Genomic DNA, 22,905 nt, shown 5'->3' with positions numbered 1-22,905 from the left:
CCGGTGAGTCTGACGTCGGTGCCGGGGAAAATGGTAGAGGCTATTATTAAAAACAAAATTACAGAGCACATCCGAGGACATGGATTACTGAGACCGAGTCAGCACGGCTTTTGTGTGGGGAAATCTTGCCTGACCAATTTACTTCAATATCAATGAAATGCTTTGATGTCCCCAGGCATACCCCCACCCTCCCACCCTGTCAGACTGTCAAAGTAATGCTTTGATGTTTCTCTTATATATACTATCAGCTACCACATTTGCTTATTTCCGATCTGACGAAGAAGGGCAACCTTCGAAAGCTAATCAAGAAATGTATTAAGTTATGTCCAATAAAAAAGATACCATCTTATTTTCTTTTCCATGTTTTATTTTGTTTCATTTCTATTGATAACCTTTAAGAGTGGACTAACACGGCCAACACACCTCTCTACTTCAATTCTTTGAAGGAGTAAACAAACATGTGGACAAAGGGGAGCCGGTTGATATTGTGTATCTGGATTTTCAAAAGGCGTTTGACAAGGTACCTCATGAAAGGCTACAGAGGAAATTGGAGGGTCATGGGATAGGAGGAAATGTCCTATTGTGGATTAAAAACTGGTTGAAGGATAGGAAACAGAGAGTGGGGTTAAATGGGCAGCATTCACAATGGAGAAGGGTAGTTAGTGGGGTTCCTCAGGGGTCTGTGCTAGGACCGCTGCTTTTTAATATATTTATAAATGATTTAGAGATGGGAGTAACTAGCGAGGTAATTAAATTTGCTGATGACACAAAGTTATTCAAAGTCGTTAAATCACGACAGGATTGTGAAAAATTACAAGAGGACCTTACGAGACTGGGAGACTGGGCGGCTAAATGGCAGATGATGTTTAATGTGAACAAGTGCAAGGTGATGCATGTGGGAAAAAAGAACCCGAATTATAGCTACGTCATGCAAGGTTCCACGTTAGGAGTTACGGACCAAGAAAGGGATCTGGGTGTCGTCGTCGATAATACACTGAAACCTTCCGCTCAGTGTGCTGCTGCGGCTAGGAAAGCGAATAGAATGTGTGGTATTATTAGGAAAGGTATGGAAAACAGGTGTGAGGATGTTATAATGCCGTTATATCGCTCCATAGTGCGACCGCACCTTGAGTATTGTGTTCAATTCTGGTCGCCGCATCTCAAGAAAGATATAGCAGAATTGGAAAAGGTGCAGTGAAGGGCGACTAAAATGATAGCGGGGGATGGAATGACTTCCCTATGAAGAAAGACTAAGGAGGCTAGGGCTTTTCAGCTTGGAGAAGAGACGGCTGAGGGGAGACATGATAGAGGTATATAAAATAATGAGTGGTGTGGAACAGGTGGATGTGAAGCGTCTGTTCACGCTTTCCAAAAATACTAGGACTAGGGGGCATGCGATGAAACTACAGTGTAGTAAATTTAAAACAAATCGGAGAAACTTTTTCTTCACCCAACGTGTAATTAAACTCTGGAATTCGTTGCCGGAGAAAGTGGTGAAGGCGGTTAGCTTAGCAGAGTTTAAAAAGGGGTTGGACTGTTTCCTAAAGGACAAGTCCATAAACCACTACTAAACGGACTTGGAAAAATCCACAATTCCAGGAATAACATGTATAGAATGTTTGTACGTTTGGGAAGCTTGCCAGGTGCCCTTGGCCTGGATTGGCCGCTGTCGTGGACGGGGTGCTGGGCTCGATGGACCCTTGGTCTTTTCCCAGTGTGGCATTACTTATGTACTTATGCTCTGTGCAGGTACCAGGATCAAGTCCCTTAACAGACTTTAGAAAGCTGGTTCCACCTCTGTGTGTGGCAAGGGGTATATATAAATTATTTTATCCAAGTACAGCTTTCTAAAACTGCTGTTCCCTCTGGGAGTGGAGGGACCTGAACATAAGTACATAAGTATTGCCATACTGGGACGGACCAAAGGTTCATCAAGACCAGCATCCTGTTTCCAACAGTGGCCAATCCAGGTTGCAAGTACCTGGCAAAATCCCAAAACAGTACAACACATTTTATGCTGCTTATCCTAGAAATAAGCAGTGGATTTTCCCCAAATCCATCTTAATAATGGCTTATGGACTTTTCTTTTAGGAAGTTATCCAAACCTTTTTTTAAACCTCGCTAAATGGCAATGAATTCCAGAGCTTAATTACATGTTGAGTGAAAAAATATTTTCTCCTATTTGTTTTAAATTTACTACTTTGTAGTTTCATTGTGTGCCCCCTAGTCCTAGTATTTTTGGAAAGAGTAAACAAGCTATTCACATGTAGCCCTGCTCCTAGTCCAGTATGTCCTGACTAGTATGTGTGAATAACCTTCTCCACTTTCTATGTAAAATCTGTCTCCACATGCATAGACAACAGAATCACTGTTCAGCAGTCCTAACCGACACATAATTTATCCTAATAGCAGCTGAATATTGATCTCCATGAATCAGCTATTTTTCATGACCCAACCTCGCTCTGTTCCTTTACTATATTTATGGAAACAAATAAATAAAAAATAAATATCTGGCCATTTAGATTGACATTCAACCCAATACTAGCTGAATAGAAGCTGAAAATCCACAGGCAGGTAAGTTTTACAGTCACTCTTAAGTTCAGGCTCCTCACATGAGGTCACCCACTTCTGAGGATCGTTATCCACCTGTTACACGTTGCTTTCCCAACCAAACCCTCCTGAGCCCTCAATCTTTGTGACGCATCTGATCCCTGAACCCTCAATTTCTCTGATACACCTGATCTTCCCCCTCCCCTCCCCTCCCCTCCCCAACTCCACTGTTAACAGAAATTATTGGGCACATGGATGAGGTCAAATCAGGATGTGCACTTACGGCCCTTCGGCTTCTGTGATGCTGGAGGGAGAATGTGAGTCCCTGCACTCATTTTCTACTGATAACAGCAGAGGTGGATCTATAGGACCCACCCCCCAGCTCTGCCAGGTCCAGGTGGAGGTTTGTGAAATTAGAAGTCCCTGGGATGAAAGGGGGCAGGTCAAAGCCTACTGTACCTACAGAATTGGGAAAACCAGACCTGCTGTACGGTCCTCAATGACATGAGTGTTGACTCACGACAAATGTTTAAAAATCTGCTATTATTAAAAGCGAATTTTAAATTCTTTTTTGTCCGCAGGGTGGCAGTAAGTGACTGAAATAATAAAAAGTAGGTTGCTCGCCATATTGATAAATGTAACTACCTCTCATAATAATAAATTTGCACCTGTAAGAACAGGTTCTACAAAGGAATCTGTTTACAGAGACATATCCAAAATCTTCATGATCTGAAAAACAACAACTTACCAAGATTGAGAATATCTTTTTGTACAACGGCATTGCGAGTACAAGGAAGCATGGTCAGCACTGCTGTGGAAATTGGACTCCTGCCAGCCCAGTCATTTCAGAAGTGAAAAAAGTAACACATCCAGAGATCTTTCTCCTATGAAATACTTCTCTTCTTATGCTAGAAACCTGGCAGCCACCCTACTTGGCATTTCAGGGGGCAAAAGTCTCCTGTAACCTGCAGAATCCACAATCCAACTGCGCCTCTGGGAGAGCAGTGAGCCTGGTGCAAGGTACAAACCGTTTCTCTCAAACCACGTCGGTCCTGCCTGGTACCAGAAAACGAAGAGACGTCCAAGATACAGGAAAGCAGAGGAGCCAACTTTTCAAAATTATTGGGGGGTGCTAAGCCTAATGGAAACAATCCTTCCCTGGACACATACAAGCAATTTTCTCAATATTGGGGGTGCTCAAGCATCCACAGCACCTACAGAGTCGGCTCCTATTCAGGAAAGTAGAAGCCTGGGAGCGGGGAAAGGGGAATCCTTCACAGATCTGCGCAAATGGATCGTTTGTAATCCTTATTTTCAGATTAGGTCTTCATGCATTTGTTCAGGAGAGAGAGCTGTGGACTTTACTCCTGAGGGCGAGGCGGATGAAGCTGGTACACGCATTTCGCAAGTGCACCTGAAACTGAAAGCACAAACCACATATTCAGGGTAAAAATCGGATCTCCCGGATCCTCTCAGTATTACCTTTAAAGTGGAATACTGGTCTATTGTGCTTTGGGCAACTGGAAGGGAGGAAGAGAGAGAACTGCTGCATGGAGGAGCAAGGAAGAGAGAGAGAGCTGGATAATGTCATTTATTATCCAGGAAGCAGGAAAAGAGTTACTGGACAATTGAGGTAAAGGGGGGGGAGGGCAGGGAAGAAGAAAGGCTGTAATTGGTAGAGGTGAAGAGAGATATTCTGGAGATCAAGGAAGCAGGATAAGAAGAAAAAACATGCTGGACATCACAGGCACCCGGTATAAGAGGCTTGGGAAGGCTTTAAGCAGACCACACAACCAGTGTTGCCAAATGGAAAAAATTGTTCACGCCCAAAACCAGTCCCAAACCGCACAAAGTCAATTTGCAAACGAATGACACCATTAATAAATATTGAGTCGATTTGCATATGAATGGCATCATTAATATTATTTTTTATTTTAGATCATTTATACCCCGCTTTTTGCCACGTAAAGCAGCCCCAGAGCGGCTTACAATGAACTAATGAAAAGAATTACAATGACAGTTGGAGGCAGAAGGGTGGGAAGGGAAGATAAATACAAAATTTAAAGAAATAAATAAGCAGCAGGTAGGGAAAAGAAATCAAAAAGAAGTAATGAGAAATGAGTCCAGAATCAGATCTTGACTCGCCGAGACACAGAAAATCAGATCTTGCGACCAGGAGGAAACAACCGGGAAGGCAACATGATGAAGTCCCATCATGGCTAGGAGCCGTTCTCCAACTTCTCCAGTCAGACAAAACAATGAAGGCGGAGGTAGTACAGTGCAGGAGGCAGTCTCAAGCTACGACTGGCCGAGAAGCTTTGTTGCAGGAATTGATGCATGAATTACCCCTATTGTTAGCAGAATCTGTGGTACTTCAGGAATCAAACAGCACACACCAGAATGAGGAAGAAATCTTCTTTATTTGCCAGCAAACATAGTAGGACATCAGCATTAAGTCTCTTCTTCTCTTTCTCAGCTCTCTGGATGTTATGGCTTCTGTCTCAGCTCCTTCTCTTCTGCTGTCTGTCTTCCCCCAGCTCTCTTTCTTCTGTCTGTTCCTTCTGACGTAAGCTGCTTCTGCTCCCTCTTAAATACAGTGCTATCCCCCTCTCTAGCCCCCCTTGCTTTCCAGATGGTAAAGAATAGATTGGTTACCTTGCCTCAGCCAATCATTACTTTAAAAATATCAGTTACATAGGTTTGATATTTCTCAAACTGACCTATGACCTGGGGCCCCTCAAGCTAGACAATTTGGCACCAGAACTCTTGCATTTTCATTATGATTAATTTCTCATATTCCTAGTCAACTCCATACTAACTGCTAACTGAACTCTGGCATTCATTAAGGGGTCAAGGGCCAGTCTTACTTAATGGCATACAGCTATAGTTGGTTATTACTTTCAGGACCATTCCTACATTTACCTATAATTAATCAAGACTTTTCTTGACCCTTTTCACCTATCAGCTCCATACATTAAACCAGCCAGGACTGCAGAAAACTCAAACCATATGCTGACCTTTTCACTGCAGCCCTACTCAGAACGTAAGGCAAAGAGTTGAACAAACATTAGATTTAAAAAGGTATTCTACATATTAACTACCCAGAATACACATATTCTAAAATAAGCAGAATCAGCATTCCTTATAACAAAATCTACATATCAAGAACTTCTAAAATTATTTAAACAGCTTTAAACTACTTTTAAACTACAGCATGTCTGGCTCATGCTTTGTTCATTCATAATAGTATACAGATGTGCCAGCATTTAGCAATCCATCACTCACAAAGGGTGAAAGAAGTTGCTCTCTCTGACCTTTCTACCCTTTAGCTTGGCAAACGGAAAATTTCTAAATAATCTAAACCAGATGACATTCCTCCATCACTTGCAGAACTGAAAAAGTTGAATTCAAGCACCAAGCTTTTAAACACCAATTAATATGGCTTCTTATATATGTATAATTATGCCCACTGCCTCATTCCCCCCTTTGAGACTAAAATCAGCTTATGCAGAGATAAGTCTCACAACTCAAACTCTGGAGATTATAGTGATCCTAACTAAGAATAGGCTTGTGAATCACCATTACCCTACTTGTTAAGGTTCGACGGCATACTGCCGAAGCACATGAGGCCAGGAAACAAAACAACAACCCTGCTAAAACTAAGACTATTAGGGAAATGAACAAGGGACGTATCCATGAGGTCAATGACCACCACCAGGAGGTAAGGTCTAATCCTCCTCGGTAATCCTCCACATTAAGGCTGGCCAACTGTAGGACTTTATCCATAGCATGCCTAACTACATGTGTCCTATTTATGACAATAGTACAGCACTCTGAAGAATTTAGCACTGTGCAGAGGCCACCCTGGGCTGCAAAGAGATAGTCAAGACCCATACGGTTATACCGAGAAACTATACTTAATTCATTAATTTGATCCTGCAATGCATTGACTACCACGTTCAGCTCATGAACTAAAACATGGAGTAGGGACTGAAGTCTCCGGGTAGCCATGCCTAGTTCAGTAATACCCGCTACCGGGCCCCCAATTGGAATCCAGGCCGTGGCAGAAAGGGCTACAAGTCTCTTTTTAGTCAGAGGATAAGTAGAGTTAATATACTGGAGGGCTAATTCAATCGCCTCATCCTCTGTGGCAACGGAGGAAGGTAAGGACAAGGCCTCTCGCTTAGAGCGGTGCGGGGATGGTGGCTTGAGGAGAGGAATAACTTTAGGAAAATAATTCAAGGTTACCAATACACAAAATTCATATGTGGGGGGAAGAATCATGTGGAGGACATTATCACAAAGCCAGTAATGACCAAGGAGAGGGCGAGGAAAGTTCCCAATAAATGTTGGCACAGGATGGACATTAGGATGCCCATAATGCGAGCCCCTATCCCAGGGGGAACTAAGAAGAAATGGAGACTTTGTACACCATAGGTGCCAATCCCCAATTGTGACAGACTGCTCATATGTTGCAACCCTTTCATACCCCGGGGACTTATGAAAGTAGAAAATAGGCCGGGACACTATAGTCTTCTCAGTAGTAAGGTTAGGAGCCAGATAATCACCCTGGTCATAATCTGCAGGTATGGTAGTAGGGCACATAGGAGTACCTGGAGAGACTACCCACACAGATTCCCCTTTTTCTGGGAGAACATTAGTATAGTTACAGGGAACGGGAAGAACAGTTGAGATGCTTCTTGTTAAACAAAACACTCCAGAAGCTGGATAGGGAGACGTAAAGACTGGCCTTAGAGAAGATTCAGAGGGGGAGGTAGCATTATAAAAGGACCACCAAGTATAATCCTGACTCCAAGGGCCTGAACTCGAAAAGTAGGGAGGTATAAGAGCTGGGAGCTGCACAGGGACAGGTACAGCTGGGACATCTGTAGTATAAGGAGAAAATCGGGAACACACAATACAAGGGGAAGTAATCTTTGCCTGGCTAATTAGTTCCTGGACAGAGTGTAACCAAAGGTTGGAGCGAGTTGGGGTATTAGGAAAAAGGAGGCAAGGAGTAGAAAACAACAAAAGCATCCAAACTACTAACATTTTCTTTCTTCCTAATCTAAAACAAATACAGCAAACTAATTAAGCAATAATATTTCAACAGTCTGTGCTAATCACAGATTACTCTAATATAATGTTCTCAGTCTTTGAGTTCTTATACCAGTTGGGATAGACCCTCAACTGACAAGGATCAAGCTTCTCAAATTCCAAGAAAGCCAGAATCAAGGCAAGAAAGAGTCTCAGTGTGAAGCCGAAGTTCAGCAGCTCCTGCAGTATGCAGTTGACCCTTCTTTTCAGCTAGTAGATTCTTTGGTTCGGGTCAAGCGCAACTTCAATGGCTCCGCTGGATCACTTTCTGCTCTCCACTGTTTAGGCTCCGTCTGATCCGTGCTGGGCTCAGTCTGGTCAGCAGACTTAATTCGAGACCAATGGACCCATGGAGTTATCCCTGCGACCTTCACAGCTGTAGGGGTAGAAAGCAAAACAGTAAAAGGTCCTTTCCATCGGGGCCCCAAAGGCTGGAGCCTCCAGTCTTTCACCCAAACTCTATCCCCTGGCAGGAAGGAATGTACCTGAGCCTGGAAGGGGACAGGGTTTATTTCTCTCACATAAGACTGAAGCTCAGAAATTATCCTGCCCAAGAGGGCTACCTGCTCCTGTACCTGGGCAGACCCTAAAATCCCTATGTCTCCCTTAATTCCCTGCAAAATGGCTGGGGGCTTCCCATACACAATTTCAAAGGGAGAGAGGGCTGTTCCTTTAGTTGGGGTGCATCGGAGGCGGAAGAGGGCTAATGGCAGTGCCTGTGGCCATTTCAGTTGGGTTTCCTGACAAATCTTTGCTAGGCTATTTTTCAAGGTTCTGTTTGCCCGCTCAACCTGCCCTGAACTCTGGGGACGGTAGGCACAATGCAATTTCCAGGTAATGCGCAATGCGCGGGACAGGGCCTGAAGTGTAGCTTCAACAAAGGCGGGACCATTATCTGAACCTATGGCAAGGGGCAGTCCATACCTGGAGATGACATCCCTAAGGAGGGCTCGAGCTACTTCTGTGGCTTTCTCAGTGACTGTAGGATATGCTTCCACCCACCCAGAGAAGGTACAGACCATGACCAAGAGGTATCGGAGCCTACCGCTCCTGGGCATTTCTGTGAAGTCTATAACTAGAGACTCAAAGGGTGTTAGTCCTCTAGACTGAACTCCTGGTGGAATACGGGGTCCCTGACGAGCATTATTCTGGGCACAGAGAGTACATCGGGCAGAGGCAGTGGCAACCAGACTATCCAATCCTTCCAGCACCACTACTCGACTGAGTAGGCGGCCTAGTGCTGTTTTCCCTAAGTGTGACAGATCATGAGCTTGAGACACTACAGGCCAAGCTAGGTGGCGTGGCACCAGAACTCTGGTATCAGGGAGATGTAACCAGCCATCAGGTCTCCTTACTGCACCTTCCTCTTGAGCCCATTTCTCTTCCATTTGGGTGTACATAGGCGTCCATTCTTGCAGTCGAATTTGGAACAGGGGAGTCACAGTACTTGCTGAGGGTCCTCGAGCAGCTTCCTTGGCCACCCGATCAGCATGGCGATTCCCTCGGGCCACTGGAGTATCTATCCTTTGATGTCCCCTGCAGTGAATGACAGCTACCTTCTTAGGGGCCCAAACAGCCTCTAGCAGCTGAAGTATTTCAGGTCCATACTTAACAGGTTGGCCTGCGGCATTTATGAGTCCCTTTTCCTTATACAAAGCTCCATGAGCATGTAGAGTTGTGAAGGCATACTTAGAATCAGTATAAATATTGGTTACCAGCCCTGCTGCTAGCTCCAGAGCTCGTATGAGGGCCACAAGTTCTGCTTTCTGGGCTGAAGTTCCTTGGGGCAGGGCTCTTGCTTCTATCACCTTGTCCTCTGTCACCACAGCATAGCCTGCCAATCGCTTGGAGTTCTCCACGTAACTGCTTCCATCTGTGAAATAAATTACATCTGGGTCCCTCCACGGAACATCTTTAAGATCTGGTCGACTGGAGTACACTTCATCCATGGTTTGGATACAGTCATGATCCGGTGGTCCCTCAGATGCTGGCAAAAGAGTGGGAGGATTGAATGTAGCCACTGTTTCCAGGTGTATCCGTGGATTCTCACACAAGCTAGCTTGGTACTTAACCATGCGGTTATTTGTAAACCAATGATTGCCCTTATACTCCATGAGGGTGAGAACTGCGTGGGGGACTTTAACAACCAGTTCTTGCCCCAAGGTCAGCTTATCAGCTTCCTGGACCAGTAAGGCTGTTGCTGCAATGGCCCTCATGCAGGCTGGCCATCCTTTAGCCACTCCATCCAGCTGTTTAGACAGGTATGCAACAGGCCTCTGCCAGGATCCCATCATCTGGGTCAGCACACCCAGAGCAACCCCCTGTCGCTCATGGACATACAGTGAGAAAGGTTTCTCCACATCAGGAAGGCCTAACGCAGGGGCTTGGAGTAGGGCTTTCTTTATAGCAATGAAGGATTGTTGAGCAGTAGGTCCCCATTCAAATGGTTCCTTTTCACCCCCCTTTGTGGCCTGGTAAAGGGGTTTCGCCATCAATGCAAAATTTGGAATCCAAATTCTGCAGAATCCGGCTGCTCCCAGAAATTCCCTAACTTCCCTTCTGGACTTGGGTTGGGGAATTGCAGCAACTGCTTGCTTCCTACTGACATCCAGTCTCCGACTTCCCTGGGAAATGCAAAAGCCCAGATACTTCACTTCTGACTGACAAAGTTGGGCCTTTGAGCGTGAGACCTTATAGCCTGCATCCAAGAGTAGCTCCAGCAATTCTCTGGTAGCCTCAAAACACTCTTCCTGAGTCACTGCTGCAATCAGGAGGTCATCTACATACTGGAGTAAAACTCGCCTGGAAGGCTCAGATTTAAAAGTCTTAAGGTCTTGTCCTAGGGCTGTCCCAAAAATGGTGGGGGAGTTCTTGAACCCCTGTGGCAGGCGGGTCCATGTATACTGAAGCTTCCTTCCTGTTACTGGGTTTTCCCATTGAAAGGCAAAGAGCAGTTGACTGGCGGGGGCCACCCGAATACAAAAGAAGGCATCTTTTAGGTCTAGTGTCGTGAAATGGGTAGCTCCAGAAGGTATCAATCCCAGCAGGACATATGGATTAGGCACTACAGGGTGTAATGAGATAGTGGATTTGTTGACCACTCGTAAGTCTTGGACTGGCCGGTAGTCCTCAGTCCCTGGCTTCTGAACTGGCAACAGTGGCGTATTCCATGGAGACTGACAAGGTCGAATAATTCCATGGGATAACAAACGATTCAGGTGTGCTTGGATCCCTTCCAGAGCCTTTCGGGGAATTGGGTATTGGCGAAGATGGATTGGCCGGGCACTTGGAAGTAAATCTACATGGACAGGAGGAATATTTCGGGCCAACCCTGGGGGATTATCTTCTGCCCATACCCCACTGACCTGAAAGCTGTCTGCCAGGGGTAGGTCAACTTGGCCATGCGACTGATGCAGCCGCCATTCTTCTTCAAGGGGGCAGCAGAAACTCAATATACCCTTAGGGCTGGATGTCGGGGGCCGAAAGGAGACTGAAGTCTGGCCATCAGAGTCAAAGGAAATTTGGGCCCTAAGCTTGGACAGCAGGTCTCGACCTAACAAAGGGATTGGACAGTCTGGCATATACAGGAATTCATGAGTGACTGTGTGTGAGCCTAATTGGCATCTACGGGTTGTCAGGAAGGGCCTCCGGTTCTGCACCCCCGTGGCTCCCACCACTCGGACAGTTTTTCCAGACACAGGCGCTAATCGCTCCGTCACAACAGAATGTTCAGCTCCTGTATCAATCATGAATGGAATTGAGCGGCTCCCTATAGTTAACTTGACCATAGGTTCCTGGGAGCCCAGTTTGTAGGAACCCGGTCTGTCCTATTCGTCCCATTCTGCCATCTCGGCTATCCCGATGATGTCAGATTCAGGAGGCTCATATCTTCCCTCTCGAACTCGGCCTCGGCTTCCTCGATCTCCTGGTCCCCTTCTCAGTCCCTGGCGCCTCTGGGGGCATTCATCTTTCCAGTGCCCTCTTTCCTTGCAATAGGCACACTGGTCCCTCTCCAATCTTGGTCTGGGATTCTCCCCCCTTGGCCGGGATTGATTGAAGGAATCTCGGGGCCTGTTTGGTGGTCCGGGGTCCCACTTGGGCTTCCCATTAGCTAGAGGTCGACCTCGGTTAAGGGTGGAATTAGTAATGGCTGCCGCTAAAAGGTCGGCCTTCTTCTGCATCTTCCGGTCTGCCTCTCGGCGCACCTCCTGATCCCTATTAATGAAAACCTTGGTTGCGATCTCAATTAGCTGGGTGGTATTCATCCCTGCGAATCCCTCCTGACGCTGCAACTTCTTCCGGATATCTGGCATACTCTGGGCCACCAATGCACTATTCACCATTCTCTGGTTTTCTAGTGCTTCAGGGTCAAATGGGGTGTATGTTCTGTAGGCTTCAATTAGTCGCTCTAAAAAGGCCCCAGGGGATTCAGTTGCCCCTTGGAGAATTTCAGAGACCTTTGCCAGATTAATGGGCCTCTTTATGCCTTTCCTCATACCTTCCAGCAAGTCCCGGCAATAGCCAGACAACAGTTCATAGTGCTGCTCATTATTTGAATCCCAAGCTGGAACTGCACGAGGGAACCGAGCTCTAACCCATTCCTCTAGGTTCTGTGTCCCCTCGGGAGCACGCACTCGCGTGATGGCCTCAGCATTTTGCAAAATCTTCCGCCTCTCCTCAGTTGTGAAGAGGGTCAGGAGAAGTTGTTGACAATCAGTCCAGGTTGGGTTATGGGTGGCCATAATGCTAGCCACTAGGTCCACCACTGCCTGAGGCTTTTCAGTATAAGAGGGGTAATGCGTCTTCCAATTCAGGAGATCGGTGGTTGTGAAGGGTACATACTGGTAGGCCTGTGCCTGTATAACCTGACCCTCATTATTAGGATCCGGTCGAGTGGTAGTTACCTGACGCAGGGGCAGAACTCTCGAGGAGGTGGGAATGGAACCTGAGGTAGAGCTAGGAGCTACCCTCCTATCATGCTCAAAGGTGATTGCAGCAGGTCTAACCCATTCAGTGGAGGTATGTTGAAACCCTGAGGGATGGGGAGGGGTACTCATAGACTGAGAGGTAGTCACAGGTGATTCAGTCCATTGAAAAGGATGCCGGGCCCCTGATGAGTGGGGAGGGGTACTAGAGGGAAAGGCTGGGCTGTCGGGAGTTGAGGAGTCAGGGAGTGGAGCCCAAAGCGGGTCTTGGGAGGTTAGCAGGGGAGAATGTGGCAAAGAAGGGTAGAGACTGGATGAAAGGTCCACCCTAGGATGTGACGGGGTTTGCACAGAGGGGGAGGAACTATCCGGAGAAGCCTGTGCTGGAGAAGCTTGGGCTGGGCGGCGTGGATCTCTGGGGGTGGCACGGAACCCCAACAATGGGCCATAAGGTGGTGGCTCAAGATCTGAGGGGTCATCAGAGAGTATGGGTTTTTCAGACAGGGTAGGGGCGGAAGCCACAGATTGGGTGGTAGGCTTCCTGGGGCTCTTTCCCTCTTCCAATTTAGATTTTCTAATCTTTCTTTGAACACGGCCCAACATGAACTTTACTGGGGATCCCATATAAGTTTTCAACCAAGAGGGAGGGTCAGTCACAAGGCTGTCCCAGGAATCTATATAGGGGAGTTGTTCAGAATATTCTGGTTCTCCTACAATTATGCTGTAGACCTTCCGGATTACTTCAATATCTAAGCTGCCACTAGGGGGCCACCCCACTCCCATAGATGGCCACTCAACTTCACACAAGGTTCTTAGAGTACTTGAGCTTAAAGTCTGTCCATAATCATTAATTAAAAATCCTTTCTTGAAATTCTTAAGCATACAATCTAGGGGAGTATCAATTTGTCTAGACGATTTCCCTCCCATAATGCTTACAGTTACAACACACAAAAGGGAGGGAGTTTTTGAGAGTGCAGTAAGGGGTCCCCACTCTTTTAACATTCAAGCATCACACATTCCATACAGAAAATCCCACCCAACAATTTCAAATTTCTCAGATACAGATAAGCTCAAGCGGTTTCGCTTCTAATCTCCACTAGACTAAAAGCTACTAAGGCCTTTGCTGAGAGTTGATCAGACTCCCCTTCCCTCAATTTATGAGGGGCTGGTTTACAGTTTCCTAGCTAGGATTACAATACAGAATACAGAATACATACCCGGCGAATGTTCCTCAGTCAGTTGGGTGCCGGTTCAGGATCCCACTTCTGACACCAAGAATTGTTGCAGGAATTGATGCATGAATTACCCCTATTGTTAGCAGAATCTGTGGTACTTCAGGAATCAAACAGCACACACCAGAATGAGGAAGAAATCTTCTTTATTTGCCAGCAAACATAGTAGGACATCAGCATTAAGTCTCTTCTTCTCTTTCTCAGCTCTCTGGATGTTATGGCTTCTGTCTCAGCTCCTTCTCTTCTGCTGTCTGTCTTCCCCCAGCTCTCTTTCTTCTGTCTGTTCCTTCTGACGTAAGCTGCTTCTGCTCCCTCTTAAATACAGTGCTATCCCCCTCTCTAGCCCCCCTTGCTTTCCAGATGGTAAAGAATAGATTGGTTACCTTGCCTCAGCCAATCATTACTTTAAAAATATCAGTTACATAGGTTTGATATTTCTCAAACTGACCTATGACCTGGGGCCCCTCAAGCTAGACAATTTGGCACCAGAACTCTTGCATTTTCATTATGATTAATTTCTCATATTCCTAGTCAACTCCATACTAACTGCTAACTGAACTCTGGCATTCATTAAAGGGTCAAGGGCCAGTCTTACTTAATGGCATACAGCTATAGTTGGTTATTACTTTCAGGACCATTCCTACATTTACCTATAATTAATCAAGACTTTTCTTGACCCTTTTCACCTATCAGCTCCATACATTAAACCAGCCAGGACTGCAGAAAACTCAAACCATATGCTGACCTTTTCACTGCAGCCCTACTCAGAACGTAAGGCAAAGAGTTGAACAAACATTAGATTAAAAAAGGTATTCTACATATTAACTACCCAGAATACACATATTCTAAAATAAGCAGAATCAGTATTCCTTATAACAAAATCTACATATCAAGAACTTCTAAAATTATTTAAACAGCTTTAAACTACTTTTAAACTACAGCATGTCTGGCTCATGCTTTGTTCATTCCAGGGGCGTATCTGGACTCCGGCGGTAGGGGGGGCCAGAGCCAGAGGGAGGGGGCACATTTTAGCCCCCCCCCCCCCGCCGCCGCCGCCCCCCCCCGCCGCCGAGCCCCCACCGCCACCAATGACTCTCTCCACCCCCCTCCCGCCGCCAACCCTCCCCCGCTGCCGTTCTTACTTTTGCTGGCGGGGGACCCCAACCCCCGCCAGCCGAGGTATGCTTCCACCTGCCGCTGCCGTAAAAACATCTTCTTCAGCCGGCGGGGGACCCCAAACCCCCGCCAGCCGCCCCGCGGTGTTTAAAATTCATCTTCGGCCTCCGTGGCCGTGCTGCTGTGATAGGCGCTGTTGAAATCCACTTCGGAGTCTGACGTCGCAGCACGTACAACATACAACGACGTCAGACTCCGAAGTGGATTTCAACAGCGCCTATCACAGCAGCACGGCCACGGAGGCCGAAGATGAATTTTAAACACCGCGGGGCGGCTGGCGGGGGTTTGGGGTCCCCCGCCGGCTGAAGAAGATGTTTTTACGGCAGCGGCAGGTGGAAGCACACCTCGGCTGGCGGGGGTTGGGGTCCCCCGCCAGCAAAAGTAAGAACGGCAGCGGGGAAGAGTTGATGGCGGTAGGGGGGTCCAGGGCAAAATCTGCGGGGGCCCAGGCCCCTGAGGCCCCACGCAGATACGCCCCTGGTTCATTCATAATAGTATACAGATGTGCCAGCATTTAGCAATCCATCACTCACAAAGGGTGAAAGAAGTTGCTCTCTCTGACCTTTCTACCCTTTAGCTTGGCAAACGGAAAATTTCTAAATAATCTAAACCAGATGACATTCCTCCATCACTTGCAGAACTGAAAAAGTTGAATTCAAGCACCAAGCTTTTAAACACCAATTAATATGGCTTCTTATATATGTATAATTATGCCCACTGCCTCAGCTTGTCAGCAGGGAAGAGCTCTTCACCTATTAGTCCATTGTAGAGGAGGCGGTACAGGTCGAGGGGTGAAATGAAGAGGACTCAACCAATTCGGTATACCAGAGGCAATCGGAAGCCAGGTGACCCCCAACAGCAGGGCGTCGATAATACCGAGACACAACGCCGGGAGAAATTGCCCCAACCGCAAAAGTGTACGGGACAGGCCTCAGATAGCCAGCAGTTGGGCTGCAGGAACGTCGGTGAAGAGTAGGGCAGACTAGGCTAAGCAACGGTTCAGCCCACCTTCTATACCACCACTCCGTGCTCCACTCCCGCTGACAGGATCACGACTCCGCAGCCGCCAGGGCACCTCCCGCGTCATAATCACCCGGCCATCCTGTGACGGGACCGCTGATGAACCCCGCACTGTGCCCCACAGATGAGACATCCCGCTGCACTGCAGGCCTGGACGCCGACCCTCCCGGCATCAGCCACCCTCAGTGTCGCTAACGGTGACAGAAAAGCAAGCAGGAACACACCCAAAGACGATCAGGGCTCCGAGGCGACCCAGACGAGGTATTAGCTGAAAAGATCTGGACAGACCACAGCCAGGCAACGGTCCGTTGCGGCGATGGCATCTGGAGCCAATGGCTCCTGCGTCCGCTATACGGCGGCCATCTTTTCTTTTATTAATATTAATATTAATGAGTCCATTTGCATACAAATTACATCATTAAGCCCGCCTCCACTGGCCGCGGCCACGGAAAAACTGAGCCAACCTGCAGCCAACGGCCGTGGGAAAAAACCGCGGTGGCCGAAAAAACCACTGGCAGGGCAAGAAAAAAATCACCCAAAATCCCGCAACCCGCACGCAGCGTGAAAAAGCCACAGCGGGTCACAGAAAGGAGCCCAATTGGGCGGGAAACCCGCAGCCCTGGCAACACTGCCCACAACAAGCCTCCTCATGGTACGATGCAGCGCTGCACAAAACAACAGGAAAGACAGAGCAAGAATCCATTAGTGCTACAGCCTGTGGGACCTGTCATCTTCCACCGATGCAAAGTATTGCTGTATGCAGACTGTAGATTTCATGAGGTTTCCAGTTTAGGGTGTTTGCCTTCATATCTCTATTACTGATCTGTGGTCCCTTGTTTCATATTGTTGAGGGTCTGGCTGGGTTTCACGCATTTACTTATTAGGATTTATTTACCGCCTTTTTGAAGGAATTTTGGAGTGGAGGAGTGGCCTAGTGGTTAGGGTGGTGGACTCTGGTCCTGAGGAACTGAGTTTGATTCCCACTTCAGGCACAGCTCCTTGTGACTCTGGGCAAGTCATTTAACCCTCCATTGCCCCAGGTACAAATAAATACCTGTAACCCGCATTGAGCCTGCCATGAGTGGGAAAGCGTGGGGTACAAGTGTAACTAAAAAAAAAAAAAATTTTCACTCAAGGCTGTGTACAGTAACAATAGATCAAACATGAGCAATAGGCAATTACAGCAGTAAAAATATTCAACATTACAAAGTATGGCATGGTATACTACTTGCAATGTCAACATAATATGAACATTATAATTTATAGTGAAGGGTAGGGCAAAGATGTAACAAGGTGTGATTCGCTATTGCCGGCTTTCAACGCATCAGCAAGTCTATGTGGATAGTACTTACAAACCTATTCTGATAGCATCAGCGATCATCTCACTCTTTTTGTGAGACCCCTTTTTGGAGGAATACCAGTATAAGCCAGTTTGAAGACCCCTGAGGAAGGCCTTTTTCGGCCGAAACACGGACCGTGTTGGGTCGTAATAAACTTTTTTTGGTTCCCTATTTGTGGCTTCAGTCTGGTCCTTCTGGATAGCTTCCGCTCATTTTTGTTGTAGTTTTGTCTTTTTGCGGGAGATTTTGGACTCTCTTCGTTGTTGTTTTCGTGATATTCATGTGACCAGAGTGATATTCTTCTAGCATGTATCTTGTTGCAGTCCTGTTTTCTTATTGGGTGGTGTCTTGGTGTATTACAGCCACCCACTGCAATGACTTGCCCAAGATCACAAGGAGCAGCAGTGGGATTTGAATTGACCACCTCTGGATGTCAAGGCTTGTGCTCTAACCACTAGGCCACTCCTCCATTCTGATGCTGCCTTTTCATGTACAAGGTTGGTGCTCTTTGAATCCTCAGAGTTAGTGCTATTATGGTACAGTAAGGTTCTGAGTGTGTGTTTGCACAAGTTTGTGCATAGTGTTTTGCAGTGGAGGGACTGTGTGTTGGCCTTACTGAGGTTGATCTATACACAGAAGAACAAAAACCCTCATAGAGTTGCATTTTCAATTTTGCATTTTCAGTTTTCAAATCACACAGGCTTTACTGAGGTGACATCAACACTTTAATTTAATTTTAGTTTGTCATAACATCAGACATGGTTTTAGAATATTCTGCAGGACCCGATGTTGAATTGTGCCATAGATGTGTATGTGGTTAGCACCGGTAAATGCTTCAAATAATTGAGTTTAAAATATATGTCATTTATGATATATATATCCATTACTTGTCAATAACCAGCAGCCCTTCCTTAGGAATCAGTCTCTTCTCCACCATGACAAAGTGTATACACTGAATGTACTGCGAGAAAACCCGCACTAGCTAGCCTTCAATCTCACTAACTAGGGTGATACTTTACACTGTTTGGGATGGACCACCCTTAGCATCTCTGCACTCTTGTCCAGCATCTTCCTTCCCTCTCCTTTTACTTTGCTGTTGTCAGACAATTATCGATATAGGGCCTGCCCCTGACCCCACCCCCTTTGTCTCCCCAAATTGTTGGGCCAATGACCGCCTTTGCTGGTCATCAAGGGGGCAGGAAAGGACGGACACTTTCCTGGAAATCATTGGGGGGGAAGAAGGCAGGAGAGAGAAGCTGGAAAGTACCCATTGTGGTACTACCCTTTCTTTGCTGGAAAAATTTATTTTGAAAAAAAAATAATAATTTTTGGTTAAGGCAATGGTGGCTAATGGAAGAATGGATGACAAAATATGACTCCCACATGAGAAGTAGTGACAAAAGTAGTCTTTTATTGAAGCACCAAGAAGAGACCCAACACGGGGCCTTGTTTTGGCAGACAAAACCGCCTGCCTCAGGGGTTACAAAACCACTTCCAGTTCTTCAAACACTACATATGCGGTTCTTTTGTGGAAAGGCAAAAGAGTGCTTGTACTATGTAAAGCAAATACAACAGGAGCACTGTCAGCAAATGGACAGTGATTTCAAAAATGCCAGCATAATAACGGTATCGAGTCTCTTCTTGGTGCTTCAATAAAAGACTACTTTTGTCACTACTCCTCATGTAGAAGTCATTGGGTCATCCCCTACTTTCCTGTCTTGGAAATCTGTAGGGGTTGTTTCCTGTTTTTGATTTCTATAATGGCTAATGTAAGAATTAAATGAATTGATATTCTGCAGTGGGAAGATCTATTTCTCAGTGTGCCTTCAATGATTAACAATGCTTCGGTGTGTGGGATGTTGGTGTAGAGAAAGTCGATGGCTAAAGTAACAAGTACAATGTCTGTGAGATCACCATCAAAAGCATCAAGGAGGTTAATCATATGAGCTAAATCTCTCATGAAAGATTCAATGGGATGTATGGCCTTAGAAAGAAATCAACAAATATTGAAAGTGGTTCGCGTACAGAATCATTAGCAGAAATTATCAGTCTCCCGGGTGGATTTGATATGAATTTGTAAACCTTAGGTAATGGTATCATTAGTTACTATAAGAAAGCCTCTTTCTTTTGTTGTGATGTATCTGGCCCACTGCAAAAATTTCATGCTTAAGTTCTATGGTTGGATCTTTGTGTAGAGAACATAGTATTCTTTGTCATAAATCTGTCTCTCAACCTCTTTATATACGTGGGTTGACCGTATTGAGTCTTTCCCCTTTATGCCACCATTATTTGTAGTTGAGTGAGAACATTGAGTTAGGAGTTAAAAGCAGCCTCAAAAAGTTGGGGTTTTAGCCTAGCTTTGAAGACGGCCAGAGCTGGAGTTTGACATACTGACTCAGGAAGTCTATTCCAGGGGTATGGTAGAGCAAGATAAAAGGAACAGAGTCTAGAGTTGGCAGTGGAGGAGAAGGGTACAGATAAGAGAGAGTTACCCAATCAACTGAATTCCCAGGGAGGACTGTAGGGAGAGATAAGAGTGGAGAGGTACTGAGGAGCTGCAGAGTGAATGCACTTGTAAGTGAATAAGTTTGGACTATATGAGAAAACGGATAGGGAGCCAATGAACTGACCTGAGAAGAGGGCTACACAGTATTACACTCACAGTAGAAGCCACACACTGAAACATCCATGCAAGGCTCTACTGCGAGCCTATGAGCATCGGCCCCTGAGTGATAATAGAACGTTCTCCTCTGTAGATGTTCTGTGCAGTCTGAGTCTCGCTAAAGGGCTATCAGGCCAATCACTTCTGTCATGGCTGTATCTGTATGCATGATTTTGTTTGGATGTTAGCACTTGCATTAAAGTTGAAATTATTCTCTACAGGTCAACTGGGAGTTATAAAAAGGTTCATTTCCCAAGGGGATTCCCCTAGCTTTGACGCTGCCCCACTTTCAGTTGTCAAAAGATAACCAGAATAGTGAGTTTCCCTAATGCTTTGTAATTGAAAAATGCAGAGAAGGCATGATGTAGAGTTAATGGAGTTTATATACCTGCATGATTCTGATAAATGGCTTTCATAGGACCAAAGAAAAGCCTAAAGATATCCTGTTCTCCTTTTCCACGTTGCATCTACAGACCTCTTTTTATTTTATTTCTCAGACACAAAAGCATGGTATACAGGACCTAGGGGCCCTTTTACTAAGCAGCAGTAAGCCCACCATGGGCGTGCCACACAGCAATCCGGAACTACTGCCGGCCCAATGCGGGTGCCAGGGTTACCGTCAGGTTAGCGCAGGAGCCTTTACCACCACCCTCAATGGGTGATGGTAAATGCTCCCCCCCCCCCAAAAAAAATGGCCACATGGCAAGTGTGAACTTACCACATGGCCATTTCATTCTTGAACATTTTTGCCCACTGTGGTAAAAGGGGTCCAACATGTGGCAAAAATGGCAATGCCGCCAGCGCAGGGCCCCTTTCACCGCAGCTTAGTAAAAGGGCCCCTATATTCAGTAAATGGTGTCAAAATTTAGGCACCAAAAAAATGACCGCTGAGCACTATTCTATAAATAGCGCTCCGAGTTGGGCAGCGTTTATAGAATAGCAAGTACAATTACCCTCCACCTGGCGAAGCAAGAAGGTACTTTTCAATCCAGATACACTAACCGCTGTTACCACATCCTCCGGTAATGAGCTTAACTATTCTTTGAGTGAAAAAATATTTCCTCCTATTTGTTTTTTAAGTATTTCCATTTAATTTCATTGAGTGTCCCCTGGTCTTTGTACTTTTTGAAAGAGTGAAAAATCCATTCACTTCTACCTAATTTACACCACTCAGCAGTGGCGTACCGTGGCGGTGGGGGCAGTCCGCCCAGGGTGCACGCTGCTGGAGGGGTGCAGAGAGCAGCCGCGCGGCTGTCGGCTCCGCTGGCTCCCTGCTCCCTCTGCCCCAGAACAGGGCAGAGGGAGCAGGGAGCCAGCGGAGCCGACAGCCGCGCGGCTGCTCCCAGCAGCTAAGAATGCACCCGGGGGGGGGGGGGGTTGATGCACCGGGGAGGGGTCATTGTGCCAGGGGGGTGTCATGCTGCACCCTGGGGGGATGGATGCTGCTGCACCCGAGGGGGTGCGCAGCGGCGATCCGCCCCGGGTGGCAGCTGACCTAGGATCCCCCTCAGCCATCTCTTTTCCAAGCTGAAGAGCCCTAACCTCTTTAGCCTTTCCTTAAATGGGAGGTTATCAACAGAAATCAAACAAAATAATGATACCTTTTTTATTGGACATAACTTAATACATTTCTTGATTAGCTTTCGAAGGTTGCCCTTCTTCGTCAGATCGGAAATAGGCAAATGTGGTAGCTGATAGTATATATAGGAGAAACATCAAAGCATTACTTTGACAGTCTGACAGGGTGGGAGGGTGGGGGTGTGCATGGGGACATCAAAGCATTTCATTGATATTCTAACAGGATGGGAGTTGGTAGGTGAGAGGAGGATAATAAACAGAGAAAGAGAGAAAAAACACAGATCCTTATTAAGGATAATAAACAGAGAAATACAACTTTATGGTTTATAATGGGTTAGAAAACCAAGGTCTTTATTCAGTCCTGTCTGTTGGGTGTTAAAATATTCAATCATTCTTATTTCAAAGGTTTTACGTTCCTGTATTGTTTTAAAATTACCTTTCAGTATCCTTACTGTGAAATCACTGGTGCAGTGTTCTGGTCTTGAAAAGTGTTGGCCCACAGGGGTGGGGGCTTGACTGGCACCGGCTATTTTCATGTGGTGTCTGTGCAGGTTGAATCTTTTCCATGTTTTATTTTGTTTGATTTCTATTGATAACCTTTAAGAGTGGACTAACACGGCTACTACACCTCTCTACTTAAATGGGAGGAGTTCCATCCCCTCTATCATTTTGGTTGCTCTTCTTTTAACCTTTTATAATCCCACTATATCTTTTTTGAGATACAGAAACCAGAATGGAATGCAATACTCAAGGCGAGTTCGCACAATGGAGCAATACACAGGCATTATAATACTCTTGGTCTTATTTACCATCCCTTTCCTAATATGTTATAATACTTTGTATTGTTTGAATATGTTTGATTTATTCTTACTGTACACCATCTTGAGTGAATCTTTCAAAAAGACAATAAATAAATCCAAATAAATAAATAAATAATTCCTAGCATCCTGTTTTCTTTTTTGGTTGCCACCATACACTGGGCAGAAGATTTCAGCGTTTTGTCTACAATGACATCTAGATGTTTTTCTTGGGTGATGACTCCTAAGGTGGACCCTAGCATCAGGTAACTATGGCAAATTTGTAAAGAACCTGTTGCAATTAGATCTGGATTTAAGTAGAATATAACATTTGAATGCTATAACCATGTGTCTCCCATATGTCTGAGCAATATCGCATGAACAAAATGCTCACAAATCATGTTAAAAATCATGGCTGTTTTTAAAATTCAAAACTATACATTCAGTCCTAACATGCAAACACTCCAAAGGAAAAATAAATCTCATCCCAAAATTTCCCATGGAAAAGGGCAAGCATCATCACATCTG

The 22,905-nt window shown here is 45.9% G+C and overlaps 1 protein-coding gene across 3 annotated transcripts in view; it reads right to left on the bottom strand.

The window, feature by feature from the left end:
• Positions 1–22,905, bottom strand: part of TNFRSF14 (TNF receptor superfamily member 14) — a 188,578-nt gene that overhangs the window by 51,194 nt on the left and 114,479 nt on the right. The window contains exon 1 of one of the 3 annotated variants that reach the window (XM_030186190.1): positions 3,299–4,075. The exons of 1 other annotated variant lie outside the window; for it this stretch is intronic. In XM_030186190.1, coding sequence (XP_030042050.1) covers positions 3,299–3,350 — 52 coding nt within the window. In that variant the 5' untranslated portion in view covers positions 3,351–4,075. Of the gene's footprint in view, positions 1–3,298; positions 4,076–22,905 lie in introns of those variants that run through there. One more of the 3 variants, XM_030186189.1, reaches the window with a different exon arrangement.

The sequence above is a fragment of the Microcaecilia unicolor genome, chromosome 13, assembly GCF_901765095.1.
Source record: "Microcaecilia unicolor chromosome 13, aMicUni1.1, whole genome shotgun sequence".
Lineage (NCBI taxonomy): Eukaryota > Metazoa > Chordata > Amphibia > Gymnophiona > Siphonopidae > Microcaecilia > Microcaecilia unicolor.
The sequence above is the reverse complement of the archived record's forward strand: the minus strand, read 5'-3'. Positions and strand labels throughout refer to the sequence as shown.